The 18042-nt window shown below is 45.5% G+C and overlaps 1 protein-coding gene across 1 annotated transcript; it reads right to left on the minus strand.

Moving 5' to 3' along the window:
- Nucleotides 1–2486: 2486 nt before the first annotated feature.
- On the minus strand, nt 2487–17502 carry LOC129707624 (E3 ubiquitin-protein ligase Hakai-like). The gene is given in 7 exon segments (XM_055652754.1): nt 2487–4028; nt 4031–4607; nt 11894–11967; nt 13868–13951; nt 14239–14339; nt 16634–16801; nt 17428–17502. Coding segments are annotated over 7 exon segments (1470 nt in total). The 5' UTR covers nt 17441–17502; the 3' UTR covers nt 2487–3575.
- Between the last annotated feature and the right edge of the window lie 540 nt (nt 17503–18042).

An 18042-nucleotide genomic window follows, 5' to 3' on the forward strand; every position in this document is an offset into this window, starting at 1 on the left:
TCTCATGATTTTGTACACCTCTACAAGGTCACCCCTGGGGTGGGAGATTGCAACCTTCTCGTGGTCCGCCCTGTTTCGACAAATGCAATGAACCCGGTGTGCACAATCAAAGAAGATCAAATAGAACAAGTTGTCTGACAACTTTAGGCTGTGCACGGCATACACAAGGTCACCCCTCATCCTCCTTTGCTTCAAGGAATAGTCCTAGCCGGCGGAACCTCTCCCTATAGCTTAGGCCCAGGACAAGGGGTCACAGCTTAAGGATAGAGGGGAAATCCTTTAGAACTGAGATGAGAAGAACATTTTTCACGCAGAGAGTGGTGAATCTCTGGAACTCTCTGCCACAGAATGTACTTGAGGCCAGTTCATTGGCTATATTTAAGAGGGAGTTAGATGTGGCCCTTGTGGCTAGAGGGATCAGGGGGTATGGAGAGAAGGCAGGTACGGGATACCGAGTTGGATGATCAGCCATGATCATATTGAATGGCGGTGCAGGCTCGAAGGGCCGAATGGCCTACTCCTGCACCTATTTTTCTATGTTTTCTGTTTCTAAGTGACCCCCAAGTCCTGGCAACATCCCGTAAACCTTCTCTGCACCCTTTCTAGCTTGACAACATTTTTCCTACAACATGGTGCCCAGAACTGAACACAGTACTCCAATTGCAGCCTCACCAATGTCTTGGAGGTGTGCCAGTATCCTCCAACACTCCAAAAGACATACAGGTTTGTAGGTTAATGGGCTTGATAACATTGTAAATTGTCTCTAGTGTGTGTAGGATAGTGTTAATGTGTGGGGATTGCTGGTTGGTGCGGACTCGGTGGGCCAAAGGGCCTGTTTCCAGGCTGCATCTGGAAAAAAAAACTGCAACCTGACCTCCCAACTTCCATACTCAATACTCTGACTGATGAAGGCCAATGTGACAAAAGCCTTTTTGACCATCCTATCTACCTTTGATGACACTTTCAAGGAACGATGTACCTGCACAACTAGATCCCTCTGCTCCACCACACTCCAGAGCCCAACCATTCACAGTGCAGATCAGATACAACAATTGGTCTGGTGAACAGTTTGGAGATTCTGCGGCCACAAATCAAACTGCAATTTGGTGTATTGCCCCAGTGGTGTCAGGGTCCTGGATGTCCCGGAGTGGCTGCCAAACATTCCCATGGGGAAGGGTGAGAAGCTGGAAATCATTGTGCACATTGGCATAAATGACTTGAGTGAGACCCTACACATGGCATTAGGCAAAATGTTAAAAAGCAGGACAGTATTGTCCAGCTTACTCCCAGTTGTATGTGCTGGTGAAGAGGGGAACATGAATGCCTGGTTTAAAAGTTGGCGCAGGGAACAGGGATTCAGATGTTTGGGATTGGGATCATTTCTGGGAGAGTTCAGTTCAGTTTAGTTCGTTGTCACATGTACCGAGATACAGCAAAAAGCATTTGTTGAATGCTAACCACTCAGTGGTTAGTCATCAATACATGATTACAATCGAACCATTTACAGTGAATCGAGCCATTTACAGTGTATAGATACATGAAAAGGGAATAACGTTTAGGGCCAGCTATGCCAGTAAAGTCCGATCAATGATAGTCTGAAGATCTCCAATGAGGTAGATAGTAGTTCAGGACTGCTCTCTAGTTGCAGTAGCATGGTCCAGTTGCCTGATAACAGCTGGGAAGAAACTGTCCCTGAATCTGGAGGTGTGCATTTTCACACTTCATAACTTTTGCCCGATTGGAGAAGGGAGAAGAGGGAGTTTGGTGAGCAGTTTAGCAAGTGCTAGTAAGAAGGGTTTAAACTAGGTTAACTAAATTAGGTAACAGGGGGATGGGATGCAAGCTAGTCATGAGGGGGGCTGGAAGTAGAGAAGTCATTGACAGAGGTTTAGTGGACAGAGCAGGAAGGAGCATGGTAAGGTGCAAGGAAAGACTATTGGATTAAATTGCATTTACTTCAATGCAGAAGGGCTGACAGCTAAGGTGGATGAACTCGGGGTGTAGATTAGTACAGGTTGAACAATGACTTCCCAGTAACTGATGGTCCTCACCCCTATAATCCGGATAAAACCAGAGCTCAGTTGAAATTCCCTGAGCGGCCACAGATGGCGTTGTGAGTGGTGAGCACTCTTCCCGGTCATGTCCCTCCGTCGTGAATCAACTGAGCTCTCAATCTTCTCTCCTGTTTCGCAAAGACGAAACAGTAAACCCTCATTTTAACAACCCCACTATAACAGACGTGGCGGTCGAAGCTGCCCACCCATCCCCAGCTCCCACCGTCTCCCCGGCTGTGTAGGGACCCGGCTTCCAACATTTTTCCACCGAGGGTGGTAGCTCCAAAATGATGGAGTAACTCAGCGAGACAGGCAGCATCTCTGGAGAAACAGAATAGGTGACGTTTCGGGTCGAGACCCTTCGATAAAGGTTTTGTTCTATTAACATTTTCACCCATGCATGATTTCTTTAAAACAAATGGAGTTAAAATGACATTAAATGTTCAGAATTTTTATTTTGAATTTAATGCAATACAAAGGAACCTCCATTTAAATCTTTTTGGAAGTTTTATTCTTTTCTTGGACATTAAAATAAGTTTTCAATAATGTAACATAATATTCAGCAGGGGAGAGAAGATTTGGGGCAAAGGAAGAAAACCATTGACATAAGAATACGGTACAGAGGATGTAAAGCCATTAAAAGTTGCTAGCAATCACTTATTTTTGCGTTGAATATTCAATTACCTGTGGATTTTGAAACAAATTGACATCCTATTATCTTGCATTAATCTCAAAGCATCCCTACACACTGTCAACTTCAGGTTTTACAAAGAACTCCAGATGCTGCTTTACAAAAATAGACACAAAGCGCTGGAGTAACTCAGGGGGTCAGGCAGTATCACTGTAGAACATGGATAGGCGACGTTTCATGTCGGGACCCTTCTTCATATGGATTGGTGTGGGAGGCGACAAAAAGGGAAGGGAGGTGGGGGCAGGACCAAGCCTGGCAAGCGATAGATAGATACAGATTAGGGGAGGGGGGGGGACAGATAGATGACTGGATAATTAAAGTAAGATTATCTTACTTTCACATGAAAAAAAGCTTCCAATTGGATATTTACAGCATAGTTTACGAATTCAAAGGGGTGAAAGAATGGATGCAGGATATTTCATTAAATTACATACACCAACTATATGCCCTCAAAATGGCATAAGGCACCATCTTGGCTATTTGTTCCTTCACCCAAAACACAACTCATTGCCAGCCCCAGGAGAATATTGAGAGGATTGTTTTCAATGTTTACAAATAGTTTCTTCACACAAGCTCCAATTGTTCAGATCACCCTAATGCAGTTAAAAGCATAGTGGTTATGCAATCTGGAAATTAAACGGCAAGTGCAGAGAAGCATGAAACCTCCGCTGGCCGAGACACAAACTACTGAGCTGTGGAGCCATTCCACTTAATCCTTACACTGCAGTCTCGTTTCTGCAGGCTTCCTTCACGATGTAAAGGGCTTTGGATTTGGTAACCAATGTTAGACCATGAGACAATAAAGAACCTGCATACAATCCGTTTGCAGCTTACAGATAATATGGTCTGTAGCGTGCCTGGTCAGGGTGATGTGGTGCAGGCAGGGGAGGCTGCGGAGGTGGTGGAACCTGAATCCTCGGTGGAGGGGGACCTCTGGGTGCTGGCCAAACACCGATCCCTGGGCTGTGCCCTCCGGGTTGGGAAAACGGAGGACTAAGGGTTCCCTGGTCTTCCGTGTACTGAGGCATGGAGGAGGCAGAGTAGTGATGAGGGGGAGGGGTATTGACGGGAGGCCCCGTGTGCTGAGGAGGGGGTGGTCCGTGGGGAGGATGGTTCATGTAGGGTGGCATCTGGGCCAGGATGTGACCTGGTGGTGGGTTGATGGGAGGCGGTGCTGTTGACAGAGGTGCAGGGGGAGCCTGGTTGTAGACCATGTGGGGGTTGCCAGCTGCCTGCCCTGGGTGCTGCATGGGGTGGTTGATGGGGGGCGGAGGGGGAGGGGGGGTGGGGCATAGTGCTGCTGTGGGGGCAGCAGGTGGTGAGGGTGAGGCACAACCGGGTTGTTCTGGTACTCAGGATGGTGATGAGGTGTGGCAGGCGGGGGCTCACGAGTACCAGAGCTGGATGAATCATCCTGAATGGGAACCGTGATCAGGTTGCTGTGCTTCCTTGTCGTCACGGTGGAAATGCGAAAGGTCTCTTGGTTGACGGACCTGGACGGTGGGGCAAGCGGCATCTCCGAGGGCGGTGGACGGATGTCCTCGTAATGATCGTGCGATACGTGCTGGAGAGGCGGTGGAGGCATCATGATGGCGTGCTGCTTGGGCGGAAGGTGAGGAATGTGATGCTTGTCTTGTGGCATCAGGAAGCGCTCAGTCATCTCTGCTGGGGGCGCCATGGTCGTGTGCAGTTGTTCTTGCTGTGGCCTGATGATGGCTTTGCCGGATCGCATGTGTCTATGGTTGATGTGAGCTTGCAAGTCCCTCTGAGAAAGGTAGGTCCGTTTGCAGCCTTGGACAATACTGCACATGAACAGTGAGCCCCGTAAACACTGTTCAATGCGCTGCACCGGGTCATTGCACCTGAAGAAAGGTACACACGCTCTTGTAAACCTCTGTGCCATGTTTCAATCATCACAATATTTCTGCTTTTAAATGTCATCGCATAATCAAACAGTGTATTATATTTATTCATTGTGGACATTTAAACGAAACTCTGAAACAAGTGTCAACCTATCCATTTGTGAAGATTAACCCACGCATTATAGCCAAACATTGGCTCAAACATTCATGTTTTATAAAAAAGGGATCAAAATTCATGATCACACACCATATCACTTAGTTTAACAAAATGTGTAGGAAGGACCTGCAGATGCTGGTTTTCACTGAAGATAAACGCAAAGTGCTGGAGTAACTCAGTGGGAATAAGTGATGTTAATTTTCTCCAGAGATGCTGCCTGACTCGCTGATTTACTCCAACGTTTTGTGTCTGTCTTCACTTAGTTTAACAACTTGTTTCATTGCCCTTTAAACCAAGTACAATCAAGCATAGTCGGTGAGGCGTACCTTACTGTTGAGGATTAAAGGCCAGGTGGTTGGAACCCGAGGACGTGCGAGAACAAAGTGAACCTACCTGACCCAACTTCATGATGGTACAGGACAACGATATATAGACAGAGTGACCAGTAATTTGTGGCTGAAGCCAGGATATTCACAGCTGCATCACAGAGTGGAGTGTATGCAGTAGTAGATCACCTCACTCACCCGGGACCCGTTCCTCAGTGCCTCTGGTCTAAAGCCACTTCCTTCACTCAGGTGAAGGATTCTATTAATTAATAGAAACATAGAAAATAGGTGCAGGTGGAGGCCATTCGGCCCTTCGAGCCAGCACCGCCATTCATGTGATCATCCCCTATCAATAACCCGTGCCTGCCTTCTCCCCATATTCCTGGATTCCAATAGCCCCTAGAGCTCTATCTAACTCTCTCTTAAATCCATCCAGTGACTTGGCCACTGCTCTCTGTGGCAGGGAATTCCATAAATTCGCAACTCTCTGGGTGAAAAAGTTTTTTCTCACCTCAGTCTTAAATGACCTCCCCTTTATTCTAAGACTGTGGCCCCTGGTTCTGGACTCGCCCAACATTGGGAACATTTGTGAATTTGTGATTATATTTAACCTGTGAAGAAATCACTTCTCACTTCTGCTTCAGGTTGTGTCTCACTAGCTTGATTGAGTTTTTTTAAGGTGATAAAGGAGATTGATAACGGTAAGGCAGTGGATGATGTATACCATGCGCTCCATAATGTTTGGGACAAAGACCCATCATTTATTTATTTGCCTCTGTACTCCAGAATTTGAGATTTGTAATAGAAAAAAAATCACATGTGGTTAAAGTGCACATTGTCAGATTTTATTAAAGGGAATCTTTATACATTTGGTCTCACCATGTAGAAATTACGGCTGTGTTTATATCTAGACCCCCCATTTCTAGGCACTATAATGTTTGGGACACATGGCTTCATAGGTGTTTGTAATTGCTCAGGTGTGTTTAATTGCCTTCTTAAGGCAGGTATTTCAGCACCTAGTCTTTCCTCCAGTCTTTCCATCACATTTGGAAACTTATATTGCTGTTTATCGGCATGAGGACCAAAAGTTGTGCCAATGAAAGTCAAAGTAGCCATTATGAGACTGAGAAACAATAATAAAACTGTTAGATACATCAGCCAAACCATAGGCTTACCAAAATCAACTGTTTGGAACATCATTAAGAAGAAGAGAGCACTGGTGAGTTTACTAATTGCAAAGGGACTGACAGGCCAAGGTAGACCTCCACAGCTGATGACAGAAGAATTCTCTCCATAATAAAGAAAAATCCTCAAACAAATGTCCGACAGGTCAGAAACAATCTTCAGGAGTCAGGTGTGGATTTGGCAATGATCACTCTCCGCAAAAGACTTCATGAACAGAGACAGCACTGCAAGATGCAAACCACTGGTTTGCTGCAAAAATAGGATTAAAAGAGCAACCACTGTTCTGTAAAAAGGTCTTGTGGACAGATGAGACAAAGATTAACATATCAGAGTGATGGCAAAACCAAAGTATGGAGGAGAGAAGGAACTGCCCAAGATCCAAAGCCTCATCTGTGAAACACGGTGGTGGGGGTGTTATGGTCTGGGCATGTTTGGCTGCTTGGCTCACTTATCTTCATTGATGATACAACTGCTGATGGCAGTAGCATAATGAATTCTGAAGTGTACAGACAAATCCTATCTGCTCAAGTTCAAACAAATGCCTCAAAACTCATTGGCCGGTGGTTCATTCTAGAGCAAGACAATGATCCCAAACGTACTGCTAAAGCAACAAAGGATTTTTTTCAAAACTAAAAAATGGTCAATTCTTGAATGCCCAAGTCAATCACCTGATCTGAACCCAATTGAGCATGACCCTTTATATGCTGAAGAGAAAACTGAAGGGGACTAGCCCCCAAAACAAGCATTAGTTAAAGATGGATGCAATACAGACCTGGCAGAGCATCACCAGAGAAGACACCCAGCAACTGGTGATGTCCATGAATCGCAGACTTCAAGCAGACATACATGTAAAGGATATGCAACAAAATACTAAACATGACTACTTTCATTTACATGACATTGCTGTGTCCCAAACATTGTGGTGCCCTGAATTGGGGGGACGATGTCCTCATGTTGATAAACAGCAATAACATTTTCCAAAGGTGATGGAAAGACTGGAGGAAAGACTAGGAGCTGAGAACTCTCTTATACCTGCATTGAGGCATTTAAACACACTTGAGCAATTACAAACACATGTGAAGCCATGCGTCCCAAACATTATGGTGCCCTGAAATGGTGGGACAATGTATAAACACAGCTGTAATTTTTACATGGTGAAACCAAAATGTATAAAAATGGCCTTTAATAAAATCTGACAATGTGCACTTTAACCACATGTGATTTTTTCTATTACAAATCACAAATTGTGTAGTATAGAGGCAAATAAATAAATGATGGGTCTTTGTCCCAAACATTATAGAGGGAACTGTATATAACATTATGAGAGGCATAGATAAGATAGACAGTCAGAATCTATTTCCCAGGGTGGATATATCCAACACGAGAGAGCATAGTTATAAGGTGAGGGGGAAAAGTTTACGGTAGATGTGCAGGGCAGGTTTTTTTTAAAATTGTGTGGTGAGTTCCTGGAATGCATTGCCTGGGATGGTGGTGGAGGTAGATATGATAGTAGGATTCAAAAGGCTTATAGATAGGTACATGGAGGTGCCAACACCAGAGGGATATGGATCATATACAGACAGATGAAACCATCATGAAACCACCATAACTAGGCATCATGCTTGGCACTAATATTGTGGGCCAAAGAACCCGTTCTGAGCTGTACCATTCTATGTTCCATCCTGAATGACCATATTTTAGACTGACTTCTCACGGTGGTGCAGCAGTAGAGTTGCTGCCTTACAGTGCCCAAGATCTGGGTTCGATTTTGATTACGGGTGCTGTCTGTACAGAATCTCTACGTTCTCCCTGTGACCTGTGTGGGTTTTCTACGGGTGCTATGGTTTCCTCTTAAACTCCAAAGACATACAGGTTTGTACGTTAATTGGCTTTGGTAAAAAGTGTAATATGTCCCTAGTGTGTGTAGGATAGTGCTAGTGTGCGCAGAACGCTGGCTGACGCAGACCCGGTGGGCTGAAGGTCCGTTTCCGCGCTGTATCTCTAAATTAAACGAAACTAGACCTGAGCCAGGAGAAACAAGGGAACTGTATGTAGCCAGGCAAGCCTAACTTTCAAGAAGATCACCTCTCATTCTTTCAAAGTCAAGACTAAAGGCCCAGACTGTATAGCAAAAAAAAAATGCTGATACCGAAATCTGAAATAAAATAAGAGCTGGAAATATTCTGCGGTCAGGATATGTGTGATGGAGAAATACAAACAGATTTGGTTTGCAATCCATGTACAGATCGAATCTGCTCAATCTCTCACTCGTCAAATATTCCACCCCAGAAAACATTCAGGCGAATCTTTGTTGCACATGCCGACATTTTTATTTCCTCTTTATGTAGGCAGCTGTCATTTGGCCCATCCAGTTTATACATCCCCCAGACTGATCACATCAACTGCATTTTCTCACTTTAGTTTAGTTTAGAGATACAGCGCAGAAACAGGGCCTTTGGCCATCCATCCGCTCTGACCAGTGATCACTCCGTACACTAGCACTATCCTACATTCTAGGGGAAAGTTACAATTTTCCGAAATCAATTAATCTACAAACCTGTACGTCTTTGGAGTGTGAGAGGAAACCGGAGATCCCGGAGAAAACTCATGCGGTGACGGGGAGAACGTACAAAATCCACATAGACAGCACCAGTGGTCAGGATCAAACCCGGGTCTCTCGCACTGTAAAGCAGCAACTCTACCATTGCGCCTGCCCATGTATCTAAATTATATTATCCTGTAACTTATCTTTCCATCCACCCCACAGCTCTCGAACTGGCCACTTATACAGGGGGCATAGCTTGCAGTGACAGTAGTTATGCAGTCCAGGACTCGTAGTTAGCCAAAGAACTTTGGTCAGAAGAAGCAAAAGGCACATAATTCAACTGAGTTAGAGGTTTCATTGCCATCTGCCACAAGGAAAATCACTTTCAGGATCCATTTCAATACCCTCCCAGTGACCAGGTAGGAGGGGAACTGGGGGAGGATTAATGGACACGAGGAGAGATTAGGTTACGGAGAAATAATTGGGGTTTTGCGATTGCTATAAGGGAATCGGTGAGCCTAATAGAGACACAAAATGCTGGAGTAACTCAGTGGGACAGGCAGCATGGGTGAGAAGGACTGGGTGGAGTTTCAGGTTGAGACCCTTCTTCAGACTGTTCTTCCGCTAAGAACATGTAACAGCTTAGTGGGTATATGACCATGTATTTACAATCAGCAGGGTCTTTTGCCATGTTTTGATTGCCATTGTCACAGAGAGTAGTTCTCCATTCTAGTTTTTGCACACTTCCAGCAATTTGATTGGATCTTGGCCAGCAGACTCCAGGCAGACTCCACGAAACAACTGTATTTCCCTGTCCTTTTATTCTACGCGTTTTATTTGTTATAACATTGTATAACCGTGCACAAGCACAGTAATCAAATACTAGGAGAATGGTATGCTTGCCTTACATCAGTCAGGGCCTTGAGTATAAGGGTCATGGCATCAAGGTACAGATTTGTAAGATTTTGGTTCGGCCCCTTTTGGAATATTGTGTGCACTTCTGTGTGCCCCATTACAGGAAGCATGTGGAGACTTTGGAGAGGATGCAGAAGAGGTTTACCACAATGCTACCTGGATTAGAAGATATTAGCTGTGGGGAAAGGTTGTACAAACCTGGTTTGAGCTGTCTGAGAAGCACCATAGATAGTGTTGAGACATAAAAGTATGTACAATTAGGAGAGGCACAGATTTGGTAGACGGTCAGGGTGAGAGGGCCAAAATTTAAGAGATATTTGATCTTATTTTTTCTACAGAGTGGTGGATGCTAGAATGAACTGCCAGAGTTGGTGGCTTTTAGATAGGCACATGGATACGCATGGAATATAGGGATATAGATCACACACAGGCAGAGATTAGTTTAACCTACCATTATGCTTGGCATGGACATTGTGGGCTGAAGGGCTGTTCCTGTGCTATACTGTGCTAAGATCTAAAGCAGGAAAACAGATGTGAGCCTAAATATACTTGCACAATGTTGTGTGTTATGAAACTCTGCAATAGGCAGTGGGTAGTTAAAGACAGAGTGCTTTTATGGAATTGATAATAATACAACAAAAAATACTGGAACCATCTGCAAAAAGAAACTGAGGCAATGGTTTAGATGAATGTCCTTTCATAATACTCAGTTTCCATGTGTTTTCTCTAGACAGACACTAACTGACTAGTGTTTTCCGGCATTTTTAATCTTTATTTCAAACTTCCAGTATCTGCAGTTTGGGCCATAAGGTAACTCTTTGAAGCAGAAAAGTACTTGGAGCTGGTGGGAATGAACAAGGAATTAGGATAGTTCTGAATGGAATCAGATGCTTGAGAATTGAACGATGGGATGAATCTTAGACTGTTATTGGTGGCTAACCATCCGGTAGGCGGCGCGGCTCTGGCCAGCAGCGGCCTCTGCAGTCTGTCCGCGTTTTTATTATTATTTTCTGTCTGTATTTTAATGTAGTTTTTTGTTATTTTTTGTTGGGGTGTGTGTGTGGGGGGGGGGGGGGAGGGGGGGGGGGGGAAACTTTTTAAATCTCTCCCTGCACTGGAGACCCGACCTTTTTCTCGTCGGGTTTCCGTTGTCGTTGAGGCCGCAATGAGGTGCGGCCTCCAACAGGAAGAAGCCGGGGACTCTGGTGCTACTCACCGTCGCCGTCGCGGGGCTGGCCGAGTCCGGAGCGGTTGGAGCGGTGGAGGAGCGCTGCTGCTGCTGCTGCCGATGCCGCTGCTGAGTCGGAGGCTGCTGCTGCGGGTCTGCGGACAGCGGCGCCGGGAGCCCGCGGATCCCTGGAGAGAGACCGCTTTTCGGGGCTCCTGCAACGGCGAATTCTCCCGCCCGTGTTGCGGGGTCGAAGAGCTCCTGGAGCGGGGCCTGACACCACTGCCCCGCGCGGCTGGAATGGCCGCGGGACTTTGCGAGCGCACACCGGGGGCTCCAACACCAAGACCCGGTGTGCGACCTCGCACCACCCGGCGTGGCTTCAATGGCCGCGGGACAATCGCCATCGCCAGCCGGGGGCTTTGACTTTGACTCTGACATCGGGGGGGGGAGAGTGCAGTGGAGAGATAAGTTTTTTTTTGGCCTTCCATCACAGCTATGTGATGGATGTTTATGTAAAATGTAATTATGTTGTGTCTGGGTCTATTTGTGTGTAATGTATGGCTGCAGAAACGGCATTTCGTTTGGACCTCTAGGGGTCCAAATGACAATTAAATTGACTCTTGACCATGTGTGATGAACTCGGAATCCCCACACAATGAAATGAGAAAACTATAAATTACAATAGAAAATAAGTAATTATTTAGTGCCTCAGTGGACAGAAATATGAGGGATGCATCAGAAACTTGTAACACAACACAATTGCCCTACAAGAGAAAAACATATTTTTAAATGATTACGTGTTTAACCATCTTATTCTAGATTCTGTGTTACCCATACAATTGTGATGCTCAATACTAATGCTGTGTAACCTATAATGCAGTATACCAGTATCTAGTTCTCTATATCTTGAACAAAACAATTAGACAAATAATAAAAAATATTTTAAACAGCACTGTTAAGGATTGTAGTCAGTAGATATGATCTTACCCTGGACATATCCTGTCACCTTTTCTCTCTTGCAAACTTGCACAGTTGAAACAGAAAACATGCTTACATGGAATCTGTGAAGAAATGCACAAAGGAGATAAAAGGGTGAGATTGTGCTTTTATGCTTACCCAATACAAAAATGGCAAATTTTGAGGATAGCTGGCAAGGAAGACATTATTGTTTGACTACTCTCCTGTTCTTAGTATCAACATAAAGGCAGACGTGATCCACATTGTGATACGGTGTTAGGCAGCCTGATGTTTCTCAATCCTGTACCTCACGATTCTCATGGATTCTGAAAAAATCTCCTAACATTGAATATACAACGTGAATATAAAAGCTCAACATCAGACATCTGGAGTTGTTTTTCAGCAGGAACTTGATCAGTTGGTTAATGGTGTCTCATGCAGGTAAGTGCGAGGTGTTGCATTTTGCAAAGTCAAACCAGGGCAGGACCTACACAGTGAATGACAGGGGCTGTGTAGTCCTACCATGGTTTGACTTCTATTAGAGAGAATTCTTCCGTCATCAGCTGTGTAGGTTTTCCTTGGCCTGCCAGTCCTTTTGCAATTAGTAAGCTCACCAGTGCTCTCTTTCTTCTTAATGATGTTCCAAACAATTGATTTTGGTAAGCCCAAGGTTTGGCTGATGTCTCTAACCATTTTATTCTTGTTTCTCAGTCTCATAATGGCTTCTTTGACTTTCATTGGCATAACTTTGGTCCTCATGTTGATAAACAGCGATAGAAGTTTCCAAAGGTGATGGAAAGACTAGGTGGTAAGAGCTCTCTTATATCTGCATTAAGGACGCATTTAAGCACACATGAGCAATTACAAACACCTGTGTCCACTATCCAGGCCTTCTTCAGGATCATAATTTATTAGCCAAGGATGTTTTACAACATGCGAGGAATTTGGTTTGCCATTTTCAAGATGTTAGTGGATGGAGGAAAGGGATGCTATTGGTGTGGCTGGGGAGAGTGTGGAGGGTCACCGATAACACTCAGACTGTCCCGAGGTTGGTTGCCGGAGACACCCTGGGGCACAGAGGCTGCACAGTGGCCGGGTGAGGCGAGGGAGAGCGTGGGTTGATGTGATTGGATCATTGCGTTGTTGGGAGTGGGCTGATGGGACGTCACCCAGCAACCCAGGGCTCGATTAGATTGAGCTCCGCTCCAAGTGACCAATCGCGCAGATCACACTGGCCTGCAGCAGCTCAGAGAGAGAGCAGTTGTGGAAGTAATCGACAACATCGCCTGAGCAGGCTGACATTGCAACCCAGTGCCAACACTAGTCTGAAGAAGGGTTTCGGCCCGAAACGTTGCCTATTTCCTTCGCTCCACAGATGCTGCTGCACCCGCTGAGTTTCTCCAGCTTTTTTTTGTGTAACCTTCGATTCTCCAGCATCTGCAGTTCCCTCTCCAACACTAGGACCAATGGTCTTAATGCCAAGTTAGGACATTGTCATTTTAAACAATGTTTAACTTGAAGGGTACAAGATGGCACCAGAAATGAGGTAGCTATTTGTGTACTGCCTCGATCTAGTCTACTGTTCTTACACTCTTGTGCTTGTGTATGATTGAACTGTATAGAAAACAATAAATTTCACTGTACCTACGGTACACAGCACAATAAAGTACCCTTGACTCCATTCTGCGAATAGTTTACAAGCTGCTGGAAGAACTCAGTGGGCCTGGCAGCATCCATGGAAGCAAAGGAACAATCAACGTTTTTGGTCAACACCAGATGCAAGATTCTTAATCTGAAACTTTGACCATTGCTTTTCCCCTACAGATGCCACAGTTCCTCCAGAAGCTTGTATTTTTTGTTCCATACTACAGTGACTGTCTCTTGTATCTATGATCCCATTAATTATTTTAAACATCAAGAGTATAGGAAACAGCAAGAGTATCATTACACCCACGAGAAAAATCTACCAGATTCACGAATGAGGAAATTAAAATGTGAATTCACCATCCGTCCATATATCTTGATTGGCAATCCACATTTATCACAAAAATGCACAGGGGTGTCATCTTTTTCTCCCAACAAATTTATCTGTAAAACACAATTGAATAGATTACTCTAAATATTTTCTCACAACAAATGTATGTGTAAAACAGAGGAGAGCGACGTCGACTCGCGGGAATTGTTCTGGTACTCGGAGCGGGTGGGCGGCCCAGACTTTTAATAATGGTGCCCATAATGTCGGTGCCCGCATGTATAATATATGCAAAGTGAATGTCACTCTGCATATGTGACAAATAAAGCACCATGGACTATTGAATAAATTACTCCCATAGCTAAATAAATATTTATTTACATAAATTCTCAAAAATAATTACCTTAAAATCCCAGAAAAACTGTAGAGAAAATCGACGCTGACTCCCAAACAGTTCTCCGCCTTTACATTCATAGATCTCATCGTCATTATATTCAAATCCTTCTGGAACACAACAGAAACAATAAAAGGTTTAGAACAAAATCTGTCTTCCCATCATTAAAAAGTATAAATACAGGAGAAGCCACAATGTTACTGAATGAAAGGAAAGCACACAGTTTGTCTCTAGTCTCAGTTGCAGAGCTGTGACAGGGTGGGTGTGTTGGTCAGGAGCCATTCGAATCACAAAACGTGATTACAGTAAAACACAAAAGGAGGGTCACAACCCAAAACATAGACTGCACAAATGCTGCCTGGATAGAAGGAATGGGGGACATTTCGGGACTCGACCCGAAACATCACCCACCCCTTCTCCCGAGATATGCTGCCTGTCCCGTTGAGTTACACCAGCATTTGGTGTCTATCTTCGGTGTTTTGCAGCATCTACAGTTCCTTCTACACAGATGCTGCCTGACCAGCTTTCTTTGCTTTTCATTAACAATCAGATACACTAGTTTAAATGATACAGGAGGGAAGAAACATGAATACAGTTAATTCATCAAAGTTTGAACTGAAGATATCTGTTTTAAAAATCTATCTTACTCACTGTTACGCTGCAGAGGAGAAATTATACTGTTGTTACCCAGTACAAACTATATATGACCATGTAGATAAAACTACTGAAATCCCCCAACAAGCAACACAGTTCCAACAAACCAGTGCTAAAATAATAATAGATGGAACATAGGCACTGGACACGCAAAGGTAAATCTCACCCAGTCAAATGTCAAAATCCCACATGCCAATTAATTAGTATTCTTCCCAACTGAATCTAATCTAGAAGCAGCACCAAAAGCTTGCTCGATGAAGGGCTGCATCATAAATCAGTAGTATAGAAACATAAAAAATAGGTGCAGGAGGAGGCCATTCGGCCCTTCGAGCCAGCACCGCCATTCATTGTGGTCATGGCTGATCGTCCCCTATCAATAACCCGTGCCTGCCTTCTCCCCATATCTCTTGACTACACTAGCCCCTAGAGCTCTACCTAACTCTCTCTTAAATCCATCTAGTGACTTGGCCTCCACTGCCCTCTGTGGCAGGGAATTCCATAAATTCACAACTCTCTGGGTGAAAAAGTTGTTTTCAACCTCAGTCTTAAATGACCTCTCCTTTATTCTAAGACTGTGGCCCCTGGTTCTGGACTCGCCCAACATTGGGAACATTTTTCCTGCATCTAGCTTGTCCAGTCCTTTTATAATTTTATATGTTTCTATAAGAACCCCCTCATCCTTCTAAACCCCAGTGAATACAAGCCTAGTATTTTCAATACAAGCCTAGTCTTTCATACATGCCTAGTATTTTCTGCTAGTTCAGCTGACCTTGCTAAACTCTAAGCTTAAGGATAAGGGGGAAATCTTTTAAAACCGAGATGAGGAGAACTTTTTTCACACAGAAGGGTGTAGTGGTCAGAATGGACCTGTGGGAATTGCCGGGAGAATTATTAATAGGTAAGAACTATTTGGAGTGGCCCTCACCAATTCATCACTTAAAGTGCCTATAGACACAGGAATGGGTGATGTTGCGGGTCGAGACTTTTCTTCAGACTTGAAGACTGAAGGGTCTCGACCCAAAACGTCACCCATTCTTTCTCTCCAGGGATGCTGCTTGTCCTGCTGAGTTACTCCAGCATTTTCTCTATCTTCAGTTTAAACCAGCATCTGCAGATCCTTCCTACACTTAAGTGCTTATGCTAATCATAATATTAACAGCAAGATATCCACAGTACAGTCCTTGTAAAAATGTAAATAATCTTCACAATGAGGGTTCTATCATGCCATCATAATGTATGGAAGTGATTCATAACACACCAAGGCATCAAAACTGTGTGCCGTCGGCTGATTTGAATTCCACCATAATCTGCAAGCAGATAGAGTTGGGCAGCTCAGACTGGTCGTCACATCCACTATCTAATTTTACTAATCCTATTTGTACATATTAGGCCCATATCCTCCTATGTATCAGAAGAAACTGCAGATACTAGTTTATACCATAGACCGACACAGATTGCTGGATCAGACAGCATCTCTGGAGAAAATACCCATCTTCAGACTGAAGGGTCTCGTCCCGAAACGTCACCTATTTTTTTTCTCCAGAGATATTTCCAGAGCAGACACCGAATAGTAAACTAAATGATGGAAAACCTGCATAAGCGAGTACAATTAACGATTGGATCGTTCAGTACATATCAAGCAATGCTAGTTTCTGCTTGGGCCACAACCATCCTTGTCGAAACATTCAACTGTACTAAAACATCTGCAGTTTTCAATAATAACTGCACAATGAATAAACAATTCCGTCACCTTCATCTGTGGGGATCGACTTTGAAGAATTCCTGCTCATGTTTCTCTGACTTCGAGTCGAGACTCGATTTCGGTTTGACTGCTTGGAAATTAACTTAATGGGGATTCGCCTCCGAACATCAACACCACCAAGGCATCCTGAACCTTCAGTGCCTTGCAGATCTTTATCTTTTGAAACAGAAAGACACATTGTCAATAAACATATTCAGCCTGGGGTTAGTTGCAAAGAGAAACAGAAACAAAATGAAAGAAAGTCTGGATGGAATGAAATGACTTGGGCAAGGGGCAGAGTCTAATGGGGCAAGCACAGGCTAGGGCATGGGAGGCGAGGGTCAACCAGGAGTATGGGGGGATGGGCTGACTGGAGGGAATGGGGGGCGGGGGGGTGATCGGGGAGGCATGGAGTGGGGTGGGCTGACCGAGGGGGCTGGGAGGGGGAAGATGGCTGACGAGGGGGTGTGGGCTGACCGGGGAGGAGGCATGGGTGATGGGGAGGGTGAATTATGCTGACCGAGCGGATATGGGGGTACGGGGATAGAGAGTGGGGTGCGGAGAGACAGCGGGCCGGGGGCGGTGCGGAGCGAGGCCGCGGGCCCCGGCGGCGGAGTGACATCCGGACAGGGGGAGCGAGGCGAGGCCGCGGGAAGAGCCGAGAGCTGGGGCGGAAAGGAGCGGCGGTCCCGGGGACAGCACCGGGCCTGGGGAGAGAGGCCGCGGCCACAGCCGGGGTGGCCCGGGAGGGAACAGCGGCGGCGGTGCAGGGCCCGGGCGGGGAGAGCGAGGCCGCGGCTCACCCTCATCCTCCATGTTGGACGTTGCATTGTGGGAAGGAGAGGGCGGGCTCGTCACCCGGGCAACCGAGAGGTGAGGATGAGGATGAGGGAGAGAGGAGAGAGGGATGAGCAAAGATACTAGAGGAGCTCTCTGGTGTCTTTGGGGATGAGGATGAGGGAGGGGAGGATGAGGGAGGGGTGGCTGAGAGAGTAAAATGAGCATGAGGGAGAGATGAGGGGGGGGGGTGAGGGAGGGTAGGATGAGGATGAGGGAGAGATGAGGATGAGGGAGGAGAGGATGAGGGAGGGATGGCTGAGGGAGGGAAGAATGAGCATGAGGGGAGAGATGAGGGTGAGGGAGGATGAGGATGAAGGGGGGATGAGGATGAGGGGAGGCTGAAGGAGGGATGAGGGAGGGGTGGATGATGGAGGGATGACGGAGGGGAGGACGAGGATGAGGATGAAGGGGAAATGAGGATGAGGGGAGGCCGAAGGAGGGATGAGGGAGGGGTGGCTGAGGGTGGAGAAGATGGGAAAAGGGGGGAATCTGATTTGAGTTTTTTGAAGACGTATCCAAAAAGGTCAATGAGGGCAGAGCATGGTAGGCTGCTCTGGAAAGTTGATAGAAAATTGGCT

The sequence above is a fragment of the Leucoraja erinacea genome, chromosome 22, assembly GCF_028641065.1.
Source record: "Leucoraja erinacea ecotype New England chromosome 22, Leri_hhj_1, whole genome shotgun sequence".
In the NCBI taxonomy this organism is placed as follows: domain Eukaryota; kingdom Metazoa; phylum Chordata; class Chondrichthyes; order Rajiformes; family Rajidae; genus Leucoraja; species Leucoraja erinaceus.